Source organism: Podarcis raffonei, chromosome 6, assembly GCF_027172205.1.
Source record: "Podarcis raffonei isolate rPodRaf1 chromosome 6, rPodRaf1.pri, whole genome shotgun sequence".
Lineage (NCBI taxonomy): Eukaryota > Metazoa > Chordata > Lepidosauria > Squamata > Lacertidae > Podarcis > Podarcis raffonei.
In genome coordinates, this window is record NC_070607.1 from 65,554,342 (window position 1) to 65,578,306 (window position 23,965).

The 23,965-nt window shown below is 42.8% G+C and overlaps 1 protein-coding gene across 5 annotated transcripts in view; it reads right to left on the minus strand.

Annotated features, from left to right (window-relative positions):
- Nucleotides 1-23,965, minus strand: part of SYT6 (synaptotagmin 6) — a 146,016-nt gene that overhangs the window by 74,355 nt on the left and 47,696 nt on the right. For 3 of the 5 annotated variants that reach the window (XM_053393545.1, XM_053393544.1, XM_053393546.1), the window contains exon 2: nucleotides 4,173-4,509. In XM_053393545.1, the coding sequence (XP_053249520.1) occupies nucleotides 4,173-4,509 (337 nt within the window). Of the gene's footprint in view, nucleotides 1-4,172; nucleotides 4,510-14,766; nucleotides 14,864-23,965 lie in introns of those variants that run through there. The other 2 variants (XM_053393548.1, XM_053393547.1) reach the window with 2 other exon arrangements.

A 23,965-nucleotide genomic window follows, 5' to 3' on the forward strand; every position in this document is an offset into this window, starting at 1 on the left:
TCTTTCCCTCCTTCATAATGTCTTCTGTGAGTGAGCTTAATGGATATGAATGACTAAGGAGGTTTGAAACAAAGAGTGGCAGGCATACATCTGCCAATGGCACAAAACATCAACTTGATTGCTCAGTCTCTCTCACAACTTTTATGACAGGACAGTTTTAGACATGATTTGCAGCCTTCATGGCTATGCATGAGCAGAAACTGAGAACAGGGCATGGGCCAGCCTGAGCTCAGTGACATCCTTATACTTCTCATAAAGGTATTTTGGGGTCTTTGTATGACCACCGGACCATATCTTTCTCATTGCTACTTGGGCTGGGAGTAATGCCCATCTTCATTAAAGCCACCCTGCTTTCTTTGGTAAGTTGTACCAGATACTTTTGTAGCAGGTTGCAATTCATTTGTTGTTGCATTTATCTCTCTCTTGGCCCAAGGAGATCAGAGCATCATCATGATCATTGCCGTCCTACCGCTATCTCACCATCAGTGCAAGAGGAAAGCTCCCTGCCTCAAGGAGCTTACGATCTAACACTCAACACAGAAGGAAGAAGAGAAGAAGGAGATGGTTGTAGAGTCCAGGGGTAAAACAGCCTTCTCATGACTCAGCTGAGAGGCAGCAGCTTGACCAAGGACATCTAGTGAGCTTTAAAGCTGAGCAAGGATTTGAGCTGGGGTTCCCCAAAAGTCAGTCCTCACACACTCTAGCCACTATAATACCACTAGAGGATATGCAAGGTACTCAATTTACATTGCATATATTCTTACTATCAGAACTCCATTGCAGTGAGTGAAAATGGCTACCCATTTGTCATTGTGTAGTTAATGGTTCATATTCAGTGGGGAAACACTTCATTAAAACACTCATTAACACAGCTAAGGCACACAATTAGTTTAAGTGCAATGAGCACCCAGGAAGCAAATGTGTTCTCTTGGGACTAAGGTGGTTGACCTGGAGAGACTGAGAAAGGCAGAAGACACTGCAGAGATCTCCAGTTCTTATGACAGCAAGTAAAGGTCTTCTGGCAGGAGGGCATCATACCAAGGAAGTCAGTTACTTGGAAAGACCCATCTCCTGAGAGATGCATCTATATCCTCTGGGGCCTTGCTGTAGTGATTCAGGTATTTGTAACATTTTAGTTGGACCAATACTGATATTGCCTAATGTGGATTTTGGATTTGGCAGAAGTGTTTGTGGCTTTCTTCTTCAGAATAAATATTTCTAAGGGGAGGGGAACAAGAGAGAGATTTAAAAATTACGAATAGTCAGGAAAGAGTAAATGGACCGATTTTTCTCTTTCTCTCATAATGTTATAAACTGGGCATTATCCAGTAGCATTGGTTGGCCGTAGTTTCAGAACAGACAAATGAAACATTTGTTTCATACAATACATAATTAACTATGTCATTTACAACCATGAGATTAGGTTGTTCTATCATGATGGCAAAATAGAACTTTCGTATTCAGAGGCAATGTATCTCCAAAGCCCATTTGTTAGAAGACTGGCAGAAGAAAAGAACTGTTGCCTTCACACTTCCTTATGGGCTTCCCAGAAGCTAAATGCTGAACTAGCAATGGTCTTGCGGAAGGAGAAGGCAGGGGAGCACAGTTCTGGGACCTTTTATAGAGCAGAAGGAATGGTATCATCTGAGATGGTATGATCAGGAGAAACTAAATTTGTTTGTGACACATTAGAAACAGAATCATAGAACTGTAGAGTTGGAGGGGACCACGAGGGTCATCTAGTCCAACCCCCTGCAATGCAAGGATCTTTTGCTCAACGTGGGTCTTGAACTCATGATCCTGAGATTAAGAGTCTCATGCTGAGCTATCCCAGTCAAAGAATGAGAAAAATAAGCAGAGGAATAAGCAGAGGATGGGTACTTCTTTCCCTTTTTTTGAAGGCATTCCTACTTCATGCCAGCAGTTTAATGGTAACACTTCTTCGCAAGATTGCTTGAACTAATTAAAAGCTTAAATGTTGCATTTCAGCTGACTGAAAATCTTGTGAAAGCTCAGTGTGTTTACAAATCTATGCAGTCATAAGCACCACTAAGTTCAATGGAGCTTACTCCCAGATATGTATATCCATATCCTATTATGCCAAAGATAAACCTTTGGGACGGTACATTTTGGGGTGGTGGGTAGCAGAGTCCCCACAGTGAGATATTCAGGCATTTGGAACATATGTTAAGTATTTGTAACGTGCTGGTCCTAATAAATCGGACAATATGCTATGTGCTGCTGCTGCTGCTCCGTGTGTGTGTGTTTCAGTGGATCAAAAGAGCTACTTGCATTTTTTACTCCTTAAGCAATGGGGGCTGCCACAATGAGTTCCTACACTTTTGTATAGTTGTGAATTTTCTTGATTGTACTGCTTTTATCTTTTGTAACCCACTTTGAAGGTTTTTGCAATCCAGCGGTGCATAAATGTTATAAAAAGTAAATAAAATGCACCATCATGCTACTATAGGACTAGACAGACTCCTGCTCTGAATCTAGAAGGCTCTTATGTTCCTGTGCCTGAAAGCAAAGGAACTGAGCAAAATTGAGCAACTCCTGCCCTCTACGGCATGGTAGACCTTGTTCTGATCAACCATGATGCATGGTAAAACATGGATAAAGTCACCCACATCTTAGCTGAAAAGACTGCCTGTATTAGAAGACATTCAGGTCAGTGGCCCATGGGTTACCAAGCTGTCTTCCACCTCCAGATCCTTGCAGACCCTGCCTTCCTTTGTCATGGATCCTCATGCACAGTCAGCCATCCATCTGAGGCTACAGTGGCCCTGAGGCAGCGGCTGATCTTGAACACTGAGATGCAGCTCCCTCGAAGCCAGTGCAGTGAGTGATATGTCAATTCCGTTTATCTAATTATTCCTGCTTTGAGCCACATAAGCAAGAAAGAGAGGAAAAGGCTGTAATTCTATCTGACAGTGCGCCATGTCACTGATATGTCTCCCTGCCTCCCTGAGTCCTAACAAAATTAAAGTGGCCACAAGCATATTGACAGCTTGACACAATGAGGTCAAGTCACCGTAACAGGGTTTGAATCTTTTGGCTAAGATCAAGGGCCCACAGGGAGACTGGGGAAATATGTCAGCTGGTTCACTTTCAACTCAACCTTCGGCAGAGACCAGCATGTAGTCGGGGGAGTATCCTGCAGCTCCAGGAGGTGTATGCCAGCCAAAAGTTTAGCGTAATATCCCTTTAGTGCAATTGCTCAATGATGTACAAGTGTCAAGAACATATTTAGAAAGAAGAGAATTGCTGCCGACGTCTTGAGGCATGGCGGCCCATTGCATCAAACATAAACGAGAGCCATCTTCAGATGTGGGTGGGCTTAAAGAGAGGAGGAGTCAGGGTGCACATGCAAGCCCTGCCCCACAAATCTTCATGTAATCAAGTTTAACCCCATGTAATAGGGTTCCTGGTCATGAGGAGGATTCTGACAGCATTTCGAATCCATCTTCAAATCTTCCTACTCACTAGGCCTGAAGCAATGTTGCCCCACCTCCCAAAATATTTCTGCTTCTCCTCAAGTGCACCAATTTTGCAAATGGCAACAAAAAGGAAGAAATTCAGGGATGGGCAGAGATGTTACTTATGGGAAGAAAGATATGAGTGCAATAGCACTCTATCGTTCATAACTCTCTGCAAGTGGTATTCAGAGGTATTCTGCCTCTGGGTTGTATCTGGGTGGTGCCCCAGATTTTTGTTGCTCTTCTGTTCTTGTTTAACAGAGACAATAAAGTTTGTCTCCCGTTTGCACACCATTGTGTCCTCTAAGCCATGACATGACAATTACTCAAACAAATCTAATTACTCTAGAACACCTTGATCAATATACACTCCTTGATGGAAACAAAAAAGGGATGGGGGGGGGAGAGAGAACTTAACAACCAAACAAAAAACATAAACTTTATTTTGAGCATATACAGCGAGCAATGAGGAAGCTCTTCACTTCATTGCAGGGGATACGTCTCTGGTTTGAGGCTGTGGGAACTGGATTGAATGGACAAGTAATAGCAAGAGAAAACTGGGTGTGGCATGCGGTGACCTTCATCAGCGCTCCCTTCTCCTCATGGAGAGTTTCCCCATCTTCAGCACCTCTGTAAAATGACCCATATTGTCTGATCCAACAGATGAGAATTCAAGGGATGCTCTGCACTCACCTGGTAGAAGATGCAGGCTCTGTTGTCTGCCTCTGCATCCGTGTGCGTCTCATAAGGTGATCCTTCATGGACATCTGGACTTCTGCAGGAATATCCGGTGACGTGTGACTGATTTTCACAGCTGCCTCCAAGAATCCCAGAGTCCCCGTGTCCTTTAGCTTGTCAGCCATGTTCTCTTTGTCGTGTTCCGCTGAGTTCTGGGAGGCGGGGGTGTTAGTCGAAATGGCCTTGTTCCTCCAGGGCACCCAGCACAGCTTCCAAAAGAGAAAGAGAAAAACTGCCACCAGGGCCAGCCCACATACAATAACTATCACAGCAAGGAGGCTGATGGAGAGCTCTAGAGGTTGGGAAAAGGCAACAGTGACAAACAGGGGCAGAAAGGATCGGAAAAGAGATGTGGAAGAATGGGTGGGAAAGCAGGAAAGGAGGGAGAAAAGGGAGAAAAGAAAAGTCTGTGAGACACCTGAAAGAACAAGGACAGATACATTCTGAAATAGTGTCTGTTCCCTTTCATGTGCTCTGCTCATGAAAAGAAAGTGTAACAAGGTACCTCAGTGAAACACTTCTCCAGAATAGACATTCTTATGTATCCACACACCCCAAACCCTTCTGTTTCTGTTGGAATGTTGTGTTTTCCTAAAACTATTTCATTACAGTTCTTGTGATGGTCTTGTTTGATATAAGCATTATAATTTTGGGAAGCTCAACTGAAATGGCCACCCAAATCACACACCAACATCGTTTCTCCTCTGATCAACAACTTCTGGCAATTCTTAAAATGTTAAGAGATCTGACTACAGGACAGACAGCACTAATGATTAGGTTTTCAAAATGTCTGGTGCCAGTGGGGCATCCTATTGGGAAAGGATGCTTCCTCACAGACCTATTGACTATTCATTCCCAGTCAGGGTCTGATGATGTGAGTTGGTGCCCTGGAAAGGATTCATGTCCGTTGCTGACTGCATTGGGAGTTTGTTGGCAAAAGTAGTTGGTTAGTTGTTTGGTTGGGTGGCTGGGAAAGGAACAGATCCCAACTCTACTTATTGTGGTCGCAGTCACAGTGCTGCCCTCCCCCAGGCCGTGGTTAAATAAGGGGTGGTAAGATGGATTCCGGCAAGCAACCATCTGGATTAAAAATGGCCATAGCTTTATTGATTACAGATACAGGTGGAACTTTGGCTCAGGCATTGGGTGTAAATGCATTCCACCCTTCTTCCAGAGGGCTGGAACAATTTCAGGGTCATGTCAAGGATTATGCCCTCCCCCCCGAGTTGGGTCCATATCAGGAGAAGGAAACATCTGACACATGAGGCAAGTTAGACGAGACCAGTTAGATCAGTGCAGTCATTTTTAGCTGGCCATGCCCACCTGTCTGCCACTTGACATTAGAGAAAAATACCAAGATTCCTAGAAAGCTGATTTCAGTAGCCACCACTACAGTCTTCAGCTTCTGAGGAATCATAGCATTCACTTGGCCATAGCTGATTAAAAATAGCACCTGAAACTTCTTAATCCTAGAAAACATGTCGCTTGACACAGCCCGTAAGCAGATGCCTTTGTACTCTGAAACAGGGAAGGCTTGTAATATTGCAAAAGCAAATATTAATACAGTTCTGTACAGCTCTGTCAGGTACAAAGAGTATAACACTGTTAGGGAATCTTTGGAAAACACACAGCCCTTGTGCTTACGCTAACATAACTGAAACAGAGGGGGTAAGTAGAGTTTAGGTCTCTATTTCTTAGCTGTCTCTTGTAATCCACCTTGATCCTAAAAGAAAGGGCAGGATGAAAATTTTAGTCATAGAATTCTGAACTGGGAAACAACAAAATCAACATATCAAATAGATGCTGGAAACAAGATGTCTCCATACGGAATTTATTATTATTATTATTTAATTGCTGAAGTACCTCTTGGAGAAGAAATAATGAGGGGAAGGTTGTCATTGAAAGATTAGCACTTTGACATCAAATAGTGTTTTTTATTTTCTAAAAAGTAGTGATGATGATGATGCAGTTTTTAAAGCTAAAGTAAAGTGGATTTTTCTGTGTTAGAAAATGTTGGTGAAATCTGGAAAAAAAACATTCCTCTATGCAAAAAAGCAAATATACTGTTGGAAGTGGCTGGCTTCCTCCCAGGAGAGCACATGGTTTGCAGGTCCCAGGTCCCAAGTTCAATCAAGACAGTGTAAACGATTCTAAGTTAGATCCAAAGTGTAGGTCAGGTTCCTCTGTGCACATGCTTCCTAAATTTCTATGCAATCTGACGTTACCTGGCATGCAGCAACATCAAGGAAATGGATTGGGGCAATAATACAAGGAAATACAGCCATATTAGCTGGCAAAAGCCAGTTCTCCGGGCCAATCCCACTACTGGACAATGCAAAGCAGTTGTTTCAAACGGAATTTTTTTGGTATCATTAAGGGTAGGCAAATGTCAGTTATTTAAGTTATGATACTTTTCCTCTCAGGAGGCACCATTTTGCATTTCCACTGGATGAGCCAAAATATCTTGGGCCAGTTCTGAGGTCTGGGCCACACATGCCACAGAATGAAGCACAAATGGAATTGTGGATGGAATTGAATTCCCGCTCCATCCATAGGTAAATTCAGACGGCAGATGGGGAACACCACTTCTTTAAAACAAGACATGGAGGAATATTCCCCCATGGAGTTTTCTTTTTTAAACAAAAGCTCTCTGCAAATAGATAAAACTACCACACCAGGGGAAAAGGTCCTGAGCCATTTGCTCAGAATTTTCCATCTTCTTTCTTTATGTCGGAAGGTATTCTAACCATAACTGTCGAAAAATCACAACCTTCTCTTGTCAGCTGAGTGCAATACCACAGCTATTTTCTGACTTACTCCTGGTGCTCGGTTCCTGGTAAATGTGGCTTTTAATTAATTACCAACCTTCCTTCTGCAGGAGACTCAGTCAACCAGCATGAATCTTACCACACCTATGTTTTATTTGTTTTGGGATATTTAGAAACCCCCTGGGGTTAAGATACCCATTTTAGAAATTGATTCATTAACTAGAAGCCAATGCACAGTGCGACCCTTACAAACCCTCTACACCCAGGGTTAATCAATTTATGACTCTAGGCAGATTCTCCCGAAGGACTCTGAGCTATCTGTTCACACATAGCCATATGGTAATGGTAGTAAAGAAGCACTTTTAGGACTATAATGATCTGCTGTATGAGGAAGATATTTTTCCTTAATTTACTTATGTCTCGAACTATAAATATGGATGATCTTACATCTGTTTGCAAGGTGCATGGGTCTTATTCTTTTAAACAGCTTCCTTGTGCACTGAAAAGTGCTCCATCCTCCTCAGAACAGCAATTTAAAAAGGAACCACTCCAAATCTATCCTTATTAGATAGCTGAGCCTGTATCAGACTCTCTAGGCAGCTCACATCTGTTCTTCATTAGAGCTGTTATGAAAATAACCCTTGAAATATGCTTTTCTTTTCAATGCAAGTATTCCCTACCAGGACTGCTCCATTTGATCACAGGTTTCATTTAGCAACTAGCTATAATTAAAATATTAGCACTGAGTATTGAAGAAAGCAATAGAAGACATGACATGAACTTAAATTGTCATCTTAATGAACATAAAAGCCAAATTTCTTCATTACCGTAAAGAAGTGACAATAGATCTAGTTGGATTGCTTGGTTTTGATCTGAGATCTGGCAGGATCAGTAACACAATCCATGTGTTACCAGCCAGCTTGGAGAGGGCTTGTTTTTCAGTTCTGGCTCAGAGCACAGTCTTGGCATAATCCAGTCTTATGAACAATTTACCATTAGCAGAAGCTAGATAGAGAAATGTCAGATTACGCTTTGCACCAGTCCTTTTAGTTCATCTACTGGAGAAGAACATGTATCCCCATTGTTCAGTCAAACACCCAGGGTGCCAGCTGTTTTCTGAGTATTTTCATGACTAGCTAGAAATGAAAAGATGGAAGTTGATGGGTACTTTTGTGGCTGAAGACTTGCACCAGCTGTTGCTTTCTTCCGTTAGACCCATATAAATGCCCCTATTCGAATACAAGCCCCTTCATCTGCACCACAGCCTGGGGCCACCTCAATGAGAGGATGTCTTTTTGTTGCCTCACTTAATAATGAATAAGACTGCATAAGATAAACAGTGGAGGTTCCCCAAGAGACTTGGCTAATTGCATTCTCGGCATAGCACAGGCACCACTTTCTGCTGCATGGAGAGCTAAGCCCTGGAAGGGTTCCCAATGTTCTCAGTTATCAAATACAGCTTCAGTAGAACTTGGATGACTTGAAAGAGCAGCCTGGTCCTCCCTGTGTTTTGCTCTGCAAAAAAGTTACTGGGAAGGGGGAAATGTTTTCCTCTGCCAGAAGTCTATGGCTCTGAGATCTAATGCCAGAGGAAAAAATTATACATATGCACATTAATATTAGTGTCAACCAAGGAGTTTTCCCTCTCCCCATCCCCTCAATGTGTGTCCCCAGAAAGCATCTATATTCTTATTACAATTAGTCATGTAAATAGTGACACACAAAAACAACCCCAGAAGTCTGAAGGGGTAAACAATGCTAGGCATTTGCTGCTGATGCAGACATCAGCACCTGGGGCTGAGCAACTATTTCAGCCTATAAGGGAACATGTAGGGTTTACTGACTGTGTCTTCCCAAGGCTCATCCCTATGGGCTGGATTCCTGACAGGAGTTCTCTTTTCATCATTTACACAAAACTCAATAGGCCAGGAGCAAGCCAGACAGCACTGCATCAAATTGGCAAGTTAACTGAAAGCGAAAAATGGCCATCTTAATGGCATTTGTTGTGCAAGAGATGATTACTAACACAGGTCAGTGCTGGTTAGCACTCCCTTATGTGCAATCTAATGTGGAACAGATTATCTGCCTTGCAACATATGGGAATCTGCCGCGATACCGTAGAAGTGTGTCTGCAGAGGGGGCACTCATGTTACAGATCACCTCTCAGATTAGGAACTAGGGCAAAAGCAGGCAAGTCTATGAGCCTTCTTCCACATGAACACCGATGGTAGCCCCTGGACTCATATGCTGGTGCACCTTCCACAATTGTCCCCATCCACCTTGTAGTAAGGGAGAGAGGCTACCACTTGCACAGATGGACACTGTTTCATAGCTGCCAACCCCCCCAAACAAACCATGTGCTGGTGTGCCCAGAGGACCCCATCATGAAAACTGCACCACTCTTTCTGCGCCTCTCAAGCATGTTACTTTCTCAGCAACCAATCAATGCTTCACCCCATCCAAGTGCCCCTGCTTTAAAGCTAGATGGTGCCGACTTTATTACAGAGCTGGACCATCCATGGAGGTGTCACATCAGCCTCTGAGTGTGCAAAATCCTCACAAACCCCTGCTCTAGAGGCTTGTTTGCCTTTTCCTGCAGCATGTGGAACAGCCCCCTTTCCTGAATCACCTTGATGCATCTCACCAAACACCCTTCTTGTCCCCTAGACGTACTGATGTTCATGGCCCCCATTCTCTCCTGGCAGCACCCTATAATTTTAGATGACTGCAGGCTGCAATTCTGTGAGTTTTAAATTTGTACACACAGTAATTGCACTTGATCACATTCATGCTCTCTCTTTACTACCAGTCCCTTTCATTTGTTTAGCTTTTGCGCTGCATCACATGTTTTCAGTGGGGATCTTCTGTTTTAATGCAATCTCATAAAATGACATAGACATTGATGATGCTATTTGAATAATTAATAGTAATTTGATCACATTACCCATTCTAGCTGCAATCATTCTATCTAGCTATACATTCTTGATCTTGCTGAATTCATGGTCTTGGCCAATGTTCTATAGCATCAAACTACAAGCAATTCATAACAAATGATTTAATGTGCCTCTTGTCTCTTTGGTCAATTAAACCTGAAGTGCAACTGATCTGAGGGTCCCTACAAAATATGTGAGATAGGGATTCTCTAGGTCTATGAGGATTCGACACAAAGAGATACTGTACCCACTTGTGCTTATATTAACATGCTAATTTGCTTGCAGACATTATGTAACATTTCCTTAAATGCCTCTTCCTTTCCTTGTTTCGACTTCTTTTTCTCCTAGATTAGTCACCACCTTTTGGAATGCAGATTACTCTAGTTGTCCATTGGATCTCCAGCCTTTATAAAGTTTGGTAAATAGAGCTTCCTGGGAGAAGATTTGGATCAGACTATGGTGTTGGGAGTTGGGTAACCGTTCCCCCCCCCCGTTTTCTCAGTGAAAATCACCTCTCCTCTTTAAATTGCTATTTGCTCCATTATAGGAAATATATGTGTAATGTACATAGTTGTGCATGTAAGTTTTCTTTAATGGAACACATGGCAAATGGGAGGGCGTTTACTGTACTAAGAAATCTGGGGGGGCGGGATGTTAAAGGATTAATCTCCCACCCCAGCACTGCAGTCCGAGTCCACATCAAGTTCTAAAATTGCTGTTTGTCAAAAGACAAGAAACTGATTATTTGCTCACAGATGTTCATTATATCGTTTAGTTTGTTCCTGGCATGTAATAGGCATTTTGGCCCTAACTAGTGGGGGGTGGGGGAGTCATAGATAAGTGAGTTTCCTAATACTCTGCACTTTCAGAATGAGGAACAAGGTACAGATTGTTTCCATTGCAGAAAATGGAAAGTAGATGTTCTGAGCACTCGCTCAGAATACATCACTCCAAAAGAAGTTGCTGCGTTGCATGAAACATTTTGCTAAGCCTTTTCTATTTATGCCATAGAATTACGTAGCATGTCGAAAGGTGCTAGCTTGCACATTATACCTTTAATGAAAAACCTTCAGAAATGATCCATTGAGGCCTCAGCGAACCGTGGTGCTGATAAGAGATGGATCTCAGCCTCTGCTGCCCATTTATGTACCAGCACTGGCAGCAGTCTGGACAGGATTTAGGGGCCCTCTTATGCATGAACTCCTGATTTCCATCTGGCACTCCTCATAAAACATGAGAAGATCAGGAGCTAACAGAAAAAGTGCCTGTCTCAGAAGAACGCTCATTTATAACAAGATGATATTAAATTATCTGGCACTTAACTTGTCTTTTCAAACTTATGGCTGCTTTCAAATGTCCTCATAAAGAAGGAGGCAACCCGATGTAGAAGACCCAGCGTCCTGCCCGATACTCTACATGTTGAGGAAAGCTATCTCTTTCACTTTCTCCAAGTAGGAGTCCTTATAGCAGACTTAGAGCAAACGAATTATCTAAGGTTTCCATATTGAAATGGAAGTATTATTGTCATTATTAATAAATCCTCCTCCCCCATCCATTTTAGCTTGATTGTAAGCCTGAGATCAGAGAGTGACTTACTAGTGATCCTGTAAGGCACTCTGGGAGTCTTCTTGACGAATGAGAGGGGTAAAAATAAAAAATAAAAAATGCAGTACATACATGCATAATCATTAAAGACCTAAATAAAAACTAGAAGCCGTTCAATACATACATTTTAATATTAAGCTTGTAGAGTTATTACTCATCTTTAGGCACATCTGTATGTGAGTAGGCACATGGTAGGGGGACAGTGAAGGCAAGCATGCTGAACTTTATACCCTGTTCTGTTCTGATTACCCTCCAAATGCTGGAAGGAGATCTTCTGCAGCGGGATGATTTCTGCAACCATAGAGACTCCCTGCACATTTTAGAATCCTGGAAAAAATCATAGGTGTGCAGGAGTTTCCCTGCTTCACAAGTTTCCCCTTGTCCCACCTTGGGAGTTCAGAGTTCTCGTCCCTGCCCAGCCACTGACACCTGTTGATTCACAAACCGCATGCCTGAAAGTGACTAAAATGCATCTGAGTAAACACATATAGGATCATACTTTAAGAATAGTTCTAAGTGAGTTAAGAATCACGTGGAACAGTAGAGCAGGACTGTTCCCACTGCCTCCACTGTTGGACATGAGCTGTGATTCCTGCATTGCAGAGGGTTGGATCCATAGCTGTCAACTTTTCCCTTTTCTTGTGAGGAATCCTATTCGGAATAAGGGAATTTCCCTTTAAAAAAGGGAAATGTTGACAGCTATGGTTGGATCAGATGACCCTTTAGGTCCCTTCCAATTCTATAATTCTCTGTTTCTATTATTCAGTCCTGTCCCTACATTCGGGGTGAATGTCTGTAGAGGGGAGCTTGCTGTGCATACATAGGTTCCTCCGCCCCCTTACTGCGAAACCCCCAATAGCAAGTCTTAATTGTGCGAACACACAAATCAGGCTAAAACTGAATTTCAGACGTCCCCTTCCCCACATTTATTGCAGCCAAATTAGTGAAACACGGGAATCTTGTCTTATACCTACTCATATCATTGGTCCATCTAGCTCAGTATTTCCTACACTGACTGGCAGCGGCAGTCCAAGATTTCAGGCAGGGTTCTTGACCAGTCCTACTTGAAGATGCAGGGAACCTTCAACATGCACAGGAAATGCTCTAGCACTGAGCTATGGTCCCTCCCTAAGCAAAGAAGTATTTTTTTAAAAAAAAAACATTTCTAGAACAATATAAACCATGAGCAGTAGCAGACAAAATGCTAACTGTTAGGGTTACGGTTCATTTTCACTGGTTTGAGTATTGCACCATTCCTGTGCAAGCCATGGCAAAGAAGACCTCTGCTCTACAGCAAGGATGTTCACTGCCTGCTTTGGCTCACACTCACAAGCATCTCTCTCTATTATTAAACTAGCTGGTTCTACGTTTTTGTCCCTCAAAGAGCACAGAGAGATGTGCCAATGGTTTAATTCTTAAAATCCAGAAAGCACAATGATATTGAATGAATGGCTGAATACATGGTGAAGCAATCACCATGCACCAAAATATTTTGCTCCATCCAGTTTGTCATATTACCAGACTACTGCAAAAGTTTCCAAGAGTTGAACATGTATACACACACATACATGTTAGAATTCCTGCTCCATAATTGCGGTCATGGGATTGTCGTCTTTCACATGATGGTATATGTTTTGACTCCACAGCATGGGAAATGACAGAGACAGGATGTTTGTGCTACTGTGTTCCGTGAAGTGGGACTATTGTCCTTTGTTCTTTCTTTCTTTGCTGTCTGATGCTAGAGAGAGAGGGAGCCATGTTGCAGTGCTCTGTGTGTGTTTATATGTAAATAAAGTAGATTAGCCAAAATGCTGAGTTGCTGAGGTCTGTCATGCGAACTGCACAGACTCTGCGGATCCCTAAGTGTGCCAGTGTGTTGGCATTGGCCACTGTGATGTTCGGGCAGAAGAAAGCTTTTGAAGCTCCTGAACGATCGACCAGAAGGGAGAGAATATGCCAATCAGGCATGTGTCTCTGCCAGGGTCCTACTCGAGTGTAGGACGAGCTCCTAACAATACAGAGTTCCCATTTTTCTTTTCCAGCTGCCCCACTTCAGTCCTCATTCAGTCCTCATTGGGCTGGGCTGGGGGGTGGATTTTCATACATCTGCAAACCTTGGGGTTCTCCCAACCTTCCAGATACTCCCCTCTTCTTCCTCTGTGGCGTCGTTTTGACTCTAATCCCTGTCAGCACTTGCCACCTGAGCTGGCTATTCAGTTCGATTGATACAATTGGATCATTTCTTTGAAGCTCAGCCCACATTTGTTCAAGTCACATGCTGTTTCAGGGCTGTGTGAATCAGCGCACAAGAAGGACATGACCAGGATCATGACAGTGCATTGATGTTACAGAACATCCATTAAGTGGGACCTGCGCACGGCTAGGAAGCGGTGCCTGGTAGATCAGCTTACAGAGTGGCAATTTGCAAACATCCCATGCTAAGATGCTTTCATTGACCTTGCTGGGAGTGTAGAGTTGTAGTCTAATGCAACTCACAAGCGCTTTCAGAAACTGAACTGCAGGATAATGCAATTAAAAATTGGCACTAATGAGGCAAGACTCCTCCTGGCAGAGCATATGCTAATTATGGAGATGCAGAAACCATTCAAGCAATGTGATCTGAATCTATCACTTCCTGATTCTCAGCAAGCTCCCTTATGTCATCACTTCCTGGGGAGGAGACAGGTGGGAGTATTTCTACATGAAAATTCACAGCTTCCTTCATATTTCCCCCCCCTCTTTGCAATGACAGTAAATTATTAATTAAAAGCAAATGTCTTATCTGCCTCATTGGCATTTAATAACCAAGGAAGCAGGAATGTGCAAACTCCAGGGCTGTCTCTGCAATTCATCATCAGAAGCTTATCTCATTTGGTTAGCACTATGTCTTTTTTCAGGCAGCTGGGAGGAGGGAAAACAATGCACCTATTTTATAAATAGAGAAAATTATTTTACCAACTCTCAATTAAAAAAAAGATAAACAGTGAAAAGATAGAAGCTGTAAATGCAAATGTAAAGTTACAGCATTCTAATGTCCCTGTGTAGGCAAAACACAACACAATACCCCAGGAACCCAAGGATACTCAAGAAATCCTGTATGAATATATACACAAACACAAACACATATGTACACAAACACAATTTTCTGTCCCTTACAGCTGAATTGTTAAGAAAAGCCTTGGGGGGGGACACACACAAATAAGTTACACAATCCTGATATCTGGAACATTCCCCATTCCTTACCTGTTCCCAGGACTCCACATTTGCATTTATTTTGCTTCTCCACTATATACAACAGATTTGTTTTAGGTTTCCCTTCCGTGGAAAGTATCTTCTGACAGTGTGGTTATTCCTTCTTGACTAAGCATACTGAAAGTACCTTACAGTTTGTCCACCCCCACCCCACCCCGCTTCATGCAATTATCCTAAAATGGACACAGAACGAACTAGACTCTGATTTAGAGCCATCTGCATGACTATGCAAGTGTGGGAGAAAACTGAGGAGATATTAATTAATTAGTGTTTTATTTAGAATGACTGTCGCATGCATTTAGAATTCGACACATGTAAACTCTCCGGGACTATGAGGACTTCCTGGCCCCATCTGTACAATATATTTAAAGCAGTATAACACCACTTTAAAGGCTTCCCCACAAAATCCAGGGAACTGTAGTTTGTGAAAGGTGCTGAGAGTTGTTGGGATACCCTGTTTCCCTCATAGAGCTGCAATTTCCAGAGTTTCCTGGGAAGAAGGTTTGATTGTCACACTCTTTTCCCCATCCAAAACAGACCCAACAATGATAGAAAGCTTTAGCTGTAGATGGGGAACAGCAGCCGCATAATGGGGTTTGCAAATAACTTAATGTGAAATGATGCTTGTCTTGTAACGCAAGTGTTAAGAGCATTTGCAGATGACACCAAGCTGGGAGGGGTAACTGATGCTGCAGCAGATAGAATCAGAATTCAATATGACCTTAACAGATTGGAGAAGTTGGATGGCTAAATAACCTCCACATGTTGCAATCCCTTGATCATTTCAGTTATGTATTTCATAACCTGTTTCAACATTACAATATCCTTTTGGAGGTGAGTTAACTTGAGCTGCTCTTCACCTCAGGCAGTAAAATGTCTTGGATCACACACACACACACACACACACACACACACACACACACAGCACAGTTGGTTTGGTCTTCACCAAATACCTTTGAGCAAGTAAGCAACCTAGCATCCCTCACAGGACATGGTAAGGAGAATAATGAGATGAACTCAGGTATGCTGTCCTGAGCTCTGGGGAGGGGAGGAGGATGCAAACCTCATTATAAATATTACGCCAACAACAACAACAGTGCACAGTCAGTTCATGTGAAGCAACTCCCAAGATGACTGGCAGCCCCTGTTTAGAATTAGATTTATTCCCCTGCTTTAGAGATGGGCCATTTAGCTTATGCAGCAGAAGTTCGCTGTGCGGTAATTAAAGTGTGAAAGCTTCAAGTTTTAATCCTCTCCTGTCGATTGTGCAACCAGAGTTTATAAAAGTTACATGAGAACCACAGAAATCCAGAAACCGGCAAGAAATAACAACAGCATACAAAATGAGGGAGAGGGGGGTTTCTGTTACTTCTCTGCACTGCCCCCCCCCCGTGCCTTTATTCACACAGAAAGGAGGAGAGAGAATCCAAGCCCTTGGCAGAGTCAGGTAACATCCTGAGGCTTCTGCTAAATGAGTGTTCTGCACTCTTGTGCAGTAGGAAGTTGAGTTATATTGTTATCAAAACAATGAGGAGGAAGCTGACAGGCAGCGCCATCATCTGGACCACTTGTATGAATGAAGTCAGGCAGGTGGAGGCTCTCTAAGGGCAGACTGAGGTTGTTGGGGCAGAGCCTCATTTGCACAAACAGAACAGCCTCAAACTGTTTCTAAAGCAGTTCATAAGTTTTCAGTGTGGTTCAGTTCTAAGCAGGGGAAACCTGGCAATTGAAGGAACCTTGAAGGACCCTCTTGACATTACTAGTGTGTTTTCACATTTTTAACAGGTCTGAGAAGCTGGGATCATGTTACAAGTGAAGAATCCATTGCGGCCATTTAAAATTGTTAAGGTGGTATCTAGTGTTCCTGTCCCTCTAACGCAGCTTTTATCAGTCTTGGATCCTGAGATATTGTTGAACCCAGTGCTATTTTTCTAGAAAAAGAGGTGCCGGAACTCACCATGAAGGCCTCCTTTGTTCTCATAATGGCAATGGTGCCCACCAGAGAGGTCAACTGAGTTCCAGTAAGTTCTGGCAGAAAAAAAGCCCTGGTTGGACCAAAACTCCTATCATCCTTGACCACTGATCCTGCCAGCTAGTAATGATGGGAGTTGTAGTCCAACAACTTATGAGGACTCAAGGTTGAGAAAGGCTGCTCTAGCAATAGAGACTTCTGCTTACAGAAAAAAACCTTCCTTCTCTCTCCTGCAGCCCTCTGCACACCCTTCAAATCAGCTGGGTGGAGGACCCTCTAGAGCAGATTGGGGTGGTGGTGGAGGAGGAAACGTCCTGTTGGGCAAGTGGTGTTCTTCTTGTGGAACATTGGGTACAACCCTATGTATGGTTTTGCCCTGAGTGACAGTCTACAAAATGAAGCTCCTAAGACAGTGTTTGGGTCTAATAGTTACTACAAAAGTCTGTTCCCTTCACATTTAAATTGCAAGGGATTTTTCTCTGAAAGCTCTGCAGTGAAACTACTGAAGCAAAAGACACACACACACAAAGCAAAAGGAGGGGGACAAAGAACAGTTTGGAGGCGTAGTGCTCTAAAACAAGAAGCAATTTGATACTGTGCTCAGGGAAAAGAACCGCCTTTGTTCGGTCTGTCAAGATGTCCTCTCTTATCATGGAGTGTTCCAAGGTTTGTGAGAGCAGCTCATTAATGAAAGGCTCCATTTTGTTTCATCTTGGATGGAAATGCATGAGGAGAATATGGTGTAATTAAAATTCAGTTTCTCCCTCCCTTGGCGATTTGAGGCAGCTACCCGAATCTGAGTTACCAATAGAGATAATTAGCAGAACCCAAACACAGAACGAATAAATGCCATGGACAAAGCTGTATTTTTGATGGGCTATTTGCCACTAGACAATACCATGCTAATTATGGCAACATTGACTTTTATTACTCAGTAGCAGTGTTCTCAGCCATTAAGGAGATTCATGGATAACTCTGACCCCACTGTGGACAGTTCTGTTTTAATATATCAAAAGGTTCTTTCCCTCCAGAGATAAATTGGGCAGTTCTTACAATATTGTAGTAACTGGAGGTCACTCCAGTCATATATTGGATTTAAAGCAAGGACACAGTGAGCCCTTCAAGGAAATAGGCAGAAAGCAAAAGTCTACACCCTGTTTTTCTGACTTGTTCTGCAGAAAGGAGAGAGAGAGAGAATGGAAGGGGGGATCTTTTAGATCAAGGAAATCATTACTTGTCTTGTTGTTGTTGTTTAGTCGTTTAGTTGTGTCCGACTCTTCGTGACCCCATGGACCAGAGCACGCCAGGCACTTCTGTCTTCCACTGCCTCCCGCAGTTTGGTCATACTCAGGCTGGTAGCTTCGAGAACACTATCCAACCATCTCGTCCTCTGTTGTCCCCTTCTCCTTGTGCCCTCCATCTTTCCCAACATCAGGGTCTTTTCCAGGGAGTCTTCTCTTCTCATGAGGTGGCCAAAGTATTGGAGCCTCAGCTTCACGATCTGTCCTTCCAGTGAGCACTCAGGGCTGATTTCCTTGAGAATGGAGAGGTTTGATCTTCTTGCAGTCCATGGGACTCTCAAGAGTCTCCTCCAGCACCATAATTCATTCTTCGGCGATCAGCCTTCTTTATGGTCCAGCTTTCACTTCCATACATCACTACTGGGAAAACCATAGCTTTTACTATACGTACCTTTGTTGGCAAGGTGATGTCTCTACTTTTTAAGATGCTTACTTGTCTTGCAAGTGGCCTAATGAACAACTGAAACAACAACAAGGCAATACGTGGGGAAGGGCCATAGCCCAGTGTTTTTGCCTACAGAAGGTCCTTGGTTTAATCCCCAGCATCTCCAGGAAGGATTGGCAATGATCTCAGTCTGAAAGCCCAGAGAGTTGCTGTTAAGTTGGTGTAGACAATATTGAGTTGGATGAACCAATGTTCTGACCCATAAGGCAGCTTCCTTCGTTCCTACCATTAGGGTGGCCATGGAGCCTACTTTGCAGAGGAAAGTCCTCTGTATGAAATACTGTCCAGAACAAGTCCATATTAAAGGTAAAGAACCATAAGAAGTGAGACCAGGGTCGTTGAAGTTGCACACGAATGGTTAGCATTTGGGCAGCTGATTGAGGCACTCCTCACCACTGAAGGGACCCGAGTTTCCAGTGTCAGCTTTAAATGGAGTGCTACCCCGAAACTATATGCCTGTTCCTTCAGAGGGAGAGCCATTCTTTCCAGAACAGGCTGTCTCCCTAATTACTGGACCAAAGAACCACAACTCAATGGTACTTCAACCTTATTGGGATTTATTTTCCCTTCATTTTCTCTCATGCAGCCCATCATTGGATCCAGGCACCAGTCCAGCACCAATGCAGCCTCTTCGGATTCAGATAGACTGGTACAACTGAGTGTACCAGTATATTGATGACACCATGCTCCAAATCTCTGCATGGCACCTCCCAACGTTTTAATATAGATGTCATAGGAACAAGATGGAACCCAGCAGGACCACACAGCAGAAGTGTCATGGGGCCAAGCAGAAGACCCCAATGATATTTCCTGGGTGTCACTCTGCAGATAGATGATATGTATTGTATTTCAGTCTTAAGTAATTATTTCTAAATTTGTATCTATGCATATGTATTAGCATATGCATATTTTATGCAAATTGGTGCCTTCTTTGGGAGGGGTGTGTGTGCATAAGTGGCCACACCAGATGTACTTGGCAACTTCATTTAACATCCACATTCATGTGGAGAACTAGATCAAAACCACTTTAGATCAAGGGGGAGACCAATAGATTTTGCCCTTTTTATTGCAAAATTAAAAATTAAAAAAATGCCAAAGGAACATGACAGACATTTGCTTTGAAAAGCCCTGTATCTGTTAGCAAATCTGAAACATCCCAAAACTTGCTGATCAACTGCAAACTTGACAGGTTGATTTTAGCACTGGGCCAAAGTATTTGATCCAGCAATTTGTGTTAAAAAACACTAAACAGTTGGGAAATGGCCCCTAATGATTAGATTCTTCTTCAGGGAGGTGGTAAATTACAAGATCTTTTATATTACCTTTAACGGGAGGTGGCTGACATTCTTTTCTTCTTGTTGTCTCTCTCTTTTTTACAGACAAAAAGCCTTCCTGCTGCTCATTTCAGTGATGTCTAAAACTTCAGTGTTGCCTCTGATTCTAATAACATTGTCTAGTTTTTTCAGTGGCTTTCTCAGACAAGCCTAAAATATAAAAGTCACTTCTTGGTAGAGATCACAGCTCAGAGGCGCAGTAAATGTGTATGCTTCCTGTCCTGGCCATAGGAGACAATACTGGGCTAGACTTGATAAAATGCAGTTTCATATATGCTTTGTTGTTGTTGATTAGTCGTTTAGTCGTGTCCGACTCTTCGTGACCCCATGGACCAGAGCACGCTAGGCACTTCTGTCTTCCACTGCCTCCCACAGTTTGGTCAAACTCATGCGGGTAGCTTCGAGAACACTATCCAACCATCTCGTCCTCTGTTGTCCCCTTCTCCTTGTGCCCTCCATCTTTCCCAACATCAGGGTCTTTTCCAGGGAGTCTTCTCTTCTCATGAGGTGGCCAAAGTATTGGAGCCTCAGCTTCACAATCTGTCCTACCAGTGAGCACTCAGGGCTGATTTCCTTAAGAATGGATAAGTTTGATCTTCTTGTAGTCCATGGGACTCTCAAGCGTCTCCTCCAGCACCATAATTCAAAAGCATCAATTCTTCGGTGATCAGCCTTCTTTATGGTCCAGCTTTCACTTCCATACATCACAACTGGGAAAACCATAGCTTTTACTATACGGACATATATGCTAGGGTTGCAGTACTTCAGAAAGTGAAATTCCAGACACAAAAGTTGTTGAGGTGGGTTTTTTTTTATGAAATCTCAGAAAAATATATATTAATATATATTAATTTAAAATGAAATTCACCAAAATCTACATTTCCAACATGGGCTGCCATGCATCCGGATATTCCCGGACATTTCAGCAATTTTTGCCCAGACACTGTTTCAAATCCTGGCTATGTCAGGAAATTCTGGACGTATGGCAACCCTAATGTTGATGCTTCAATGTGGCCATTTTGCATGGTATACCAAACTCCAGAGTTCTTTGTTTCATTTAGCAAAGAGCCTGAACCACTTTAGAAAAATAATAATGTCAGATGTGGACAGAGGTTGCAGACAGCGAAAAGGCATATATATTTCACTCACAGTTCCTGGCAATTTTTAAAAAGGAAATAGGTCAGGAAGCAAATTGGGAAAGGGCTGTCGCTTCCTCAGTGAGACATTATGTCATTTTGTGTGCACTAATGGAGGAATACAGAATAGCAGCTCAGCTTTTTGTAGCTACTGTGCAGCATAAATTTGCCCAACATGCATATATTTCATTCTTATGGGTCAAACTAGATACGACGTAAATTCCATGCATGCAGTAAACATGCACATTTTTAAAAATAATGCAGATAGCAGCCTAGTAATAGTGGGTGGTAGGTGTTACGATATGAGTACTACGCAGCTGCAAACCAGCTTGGTGTTTACACCACATGATGTGGCTAGTCCTGGGAAAGGATATTCCAGGCAGTTCACAGGATTCACAGAGCTTTGTTCTGTGTGTAATATGAGACCTTCCTGTTGCGTATGTGAAGGAAGTCTTTGTCACTTGCTCGGAGAGAAGTCGGAGTGAACGGACATGTTTTTTTGTAAAGCTGAACAGTCAGAAATAAACGAGATGTAAATAGACTTTCTGACTATCTTATTTCTCCTTGCTGGTATGCAAGGAGCGAAGGGTGTGTGTATTTTCCACGCTGGGAAATGTTGCCTATCAAGATCTCCCTGGACTTGCGGGGATGCAAGCCAGGGTAGATCACCAGTAAACAAGCCCTGGGAACCTGAGAGGGGGGCCAGCCTCTCCCGAGAGGACTAGTTTTCCAACAGTAGGGAGTTTAACTCTTTCTCCCCTATCATAGTAAACACCTCCCTGAAGCTGTTATTTGCATTTCATGGGAAACTCCCATTGATACCAATAGAAACTTGCTTTGAGATGCAACTGCAAAGAGTCCAATTTCCCCTTCTCTTCAGCCCTATGGTTCAGAGACTTCTGAGGTTTCCCATGATAGCTGTTTACAAAATAACCTGCCCTAAAAGGCAAATTGATACATGGCTTTCATTCTTCTCCTCTTCCATGTCAGGGAAGAAAAGTGGAAGCGTATCATAGAATCATAGACTCATAGAATTGTAGGGCCATCTAGTCCAACCCCCTGCAATGCAGGAATCTCATCTAAAGCATCCATGACAGATGACCATCCAATCTTTGCTTAAAAACCTCCAACAAAGGAGACTCCGCCACCTTCAAGGGGAATCCATTCTACTGTCAAACAGCTCTTACCAGCAGAAAGTTCTTCCTCATGTTTAGTAGGAATCTCCTGTCTTGTAACTTGAAGCCATTGATTCAGCTCCTACCCTCTGGAGCAGGGGAAAACAAGCTTGCTCTATCTTCCATGTGACAGCACTTGAGATATTTGAAGATGGCTATAATATCTCCTCTCATTTTCCTCTTTTCCAGACTAAACAAGCCCAGTTCCCTCAACCATTCCTCATAAGGCATGGTTTCCAGAACCTTGGTCATCTTGGTTGTCCTCCTATGCACACATTCCAGCGTGTCAATAAATTGTGGCACCCAGAACTGGACACGTTACTCCAGATGGGGTCTGACCAAGGCAGAAAGAGAGTGGTACTATTACTTCCTGAGACACTATACTTCTGATGATGAGGCCTAGAATAGCATTAGGGTTTCTTTCTTTCCCTCCCTCCCTCCCTCTCTTTCTTTCTTTCTTTCCTTTAGCATCATACTATCAACTCATGTTAAGCTAGATCCTTTTTACATGTGCTACTGGTAAGCCAGTATTTATGCAGCTGGTTATTCCTGCCTAAGTGTAGAAGCTTACATGCTGTGATCCAGTCACAATACAGTGGTACCTTGGTTTTTGAATGCCTCCGTAGTTGAATGTTTCAGAACTCAAACGTCAAAAACCCAGAAGTAAGTGCCTCGGGTTTCAAACGCACCTCGAAAGTCAAACAGGAAACACGGCTTCCGTTTTGAGGCTTGCGTTCTGAGGCTTCTGCTTTCGGTTTTTGGTTTTCGAATGTTTTGGAACTCGAACGGACTTCCGGAATGGATTATGTTCGAAAACCGAGGTACCACTGTAATCTATACTATGGTTTAGTACTGATTGTACTGAACCTGGCCACAGTGACTAATAGAAAATAACTTCAAGAACTGCTTGTATTGCGACTCAGCTCTTAGTAGACAAATTGTAGATAACAACAACAAAATTTTCAGTTGTAGAATAGGTAAGGAAAATCTGATATGTAGTGCTTATTTGAACATCACTCTTTCTACTTCTGGAAACATTTATGACAGGGTTCTATGGGACCTGGTATTAGTACATAGCAGCAGCAACAACAACATCGTTTTACTGCATGGTTGGTTACTCAAGATACACAGCACAAAATCAGAATGCAACATATCAGTTCCATTCCAGACGTTTTTTGTGTATGTGGATGTGCCATTTATGATGTCTTGATGTAGTTAGGGAAAGGTTTCCCCTATTTCCAGAGGCATTACTATCAGCCTCACTGGGTGCAGTAATGAACCCGAAATTGCCAGGCCAAGGGCTTAATTAAAAAGCCACCTCTTAAAAGTTTAATTTGCCGGTAAAGCAGGAATCCATCGATGGCAGTGTTTCCCAGAATACAAAGCTTCTACTTCAAAGGCAGGGATGAATTGGAGGATATTTTTCGAGAGTAATTATATAAGATTAGGGAATCAAAAACATCTCATTATTGCAGTCTGAGCAGGGAAGGCTGGGTGCTTGCTACAAAGAACTCCATGGGAGTCAGCAGCAGGCTCTCCCCAGCCTTGTCCCACTGCCCAGAAGCATGGGAAAGTTCACCCATAAATGCAAATTAGCCCCCAGCTCTGTCATTACAAGGGATGCTTTCATATGATGCATGATTCATGGAATCTCTCTTGAAGTCCTCCACATATGGCAGCACTGAAATAAACTTCACAAGAAGTTTCAGAACTTTCCTTTGGTGTACAAAAGGGTATCCATTATTCATTGCTCCCAGCTAAGGCTGAATGTTAATTGATTCATTCTACTGGCTATTTGTCCAGGTGCACAATTTATTATTTGCAATT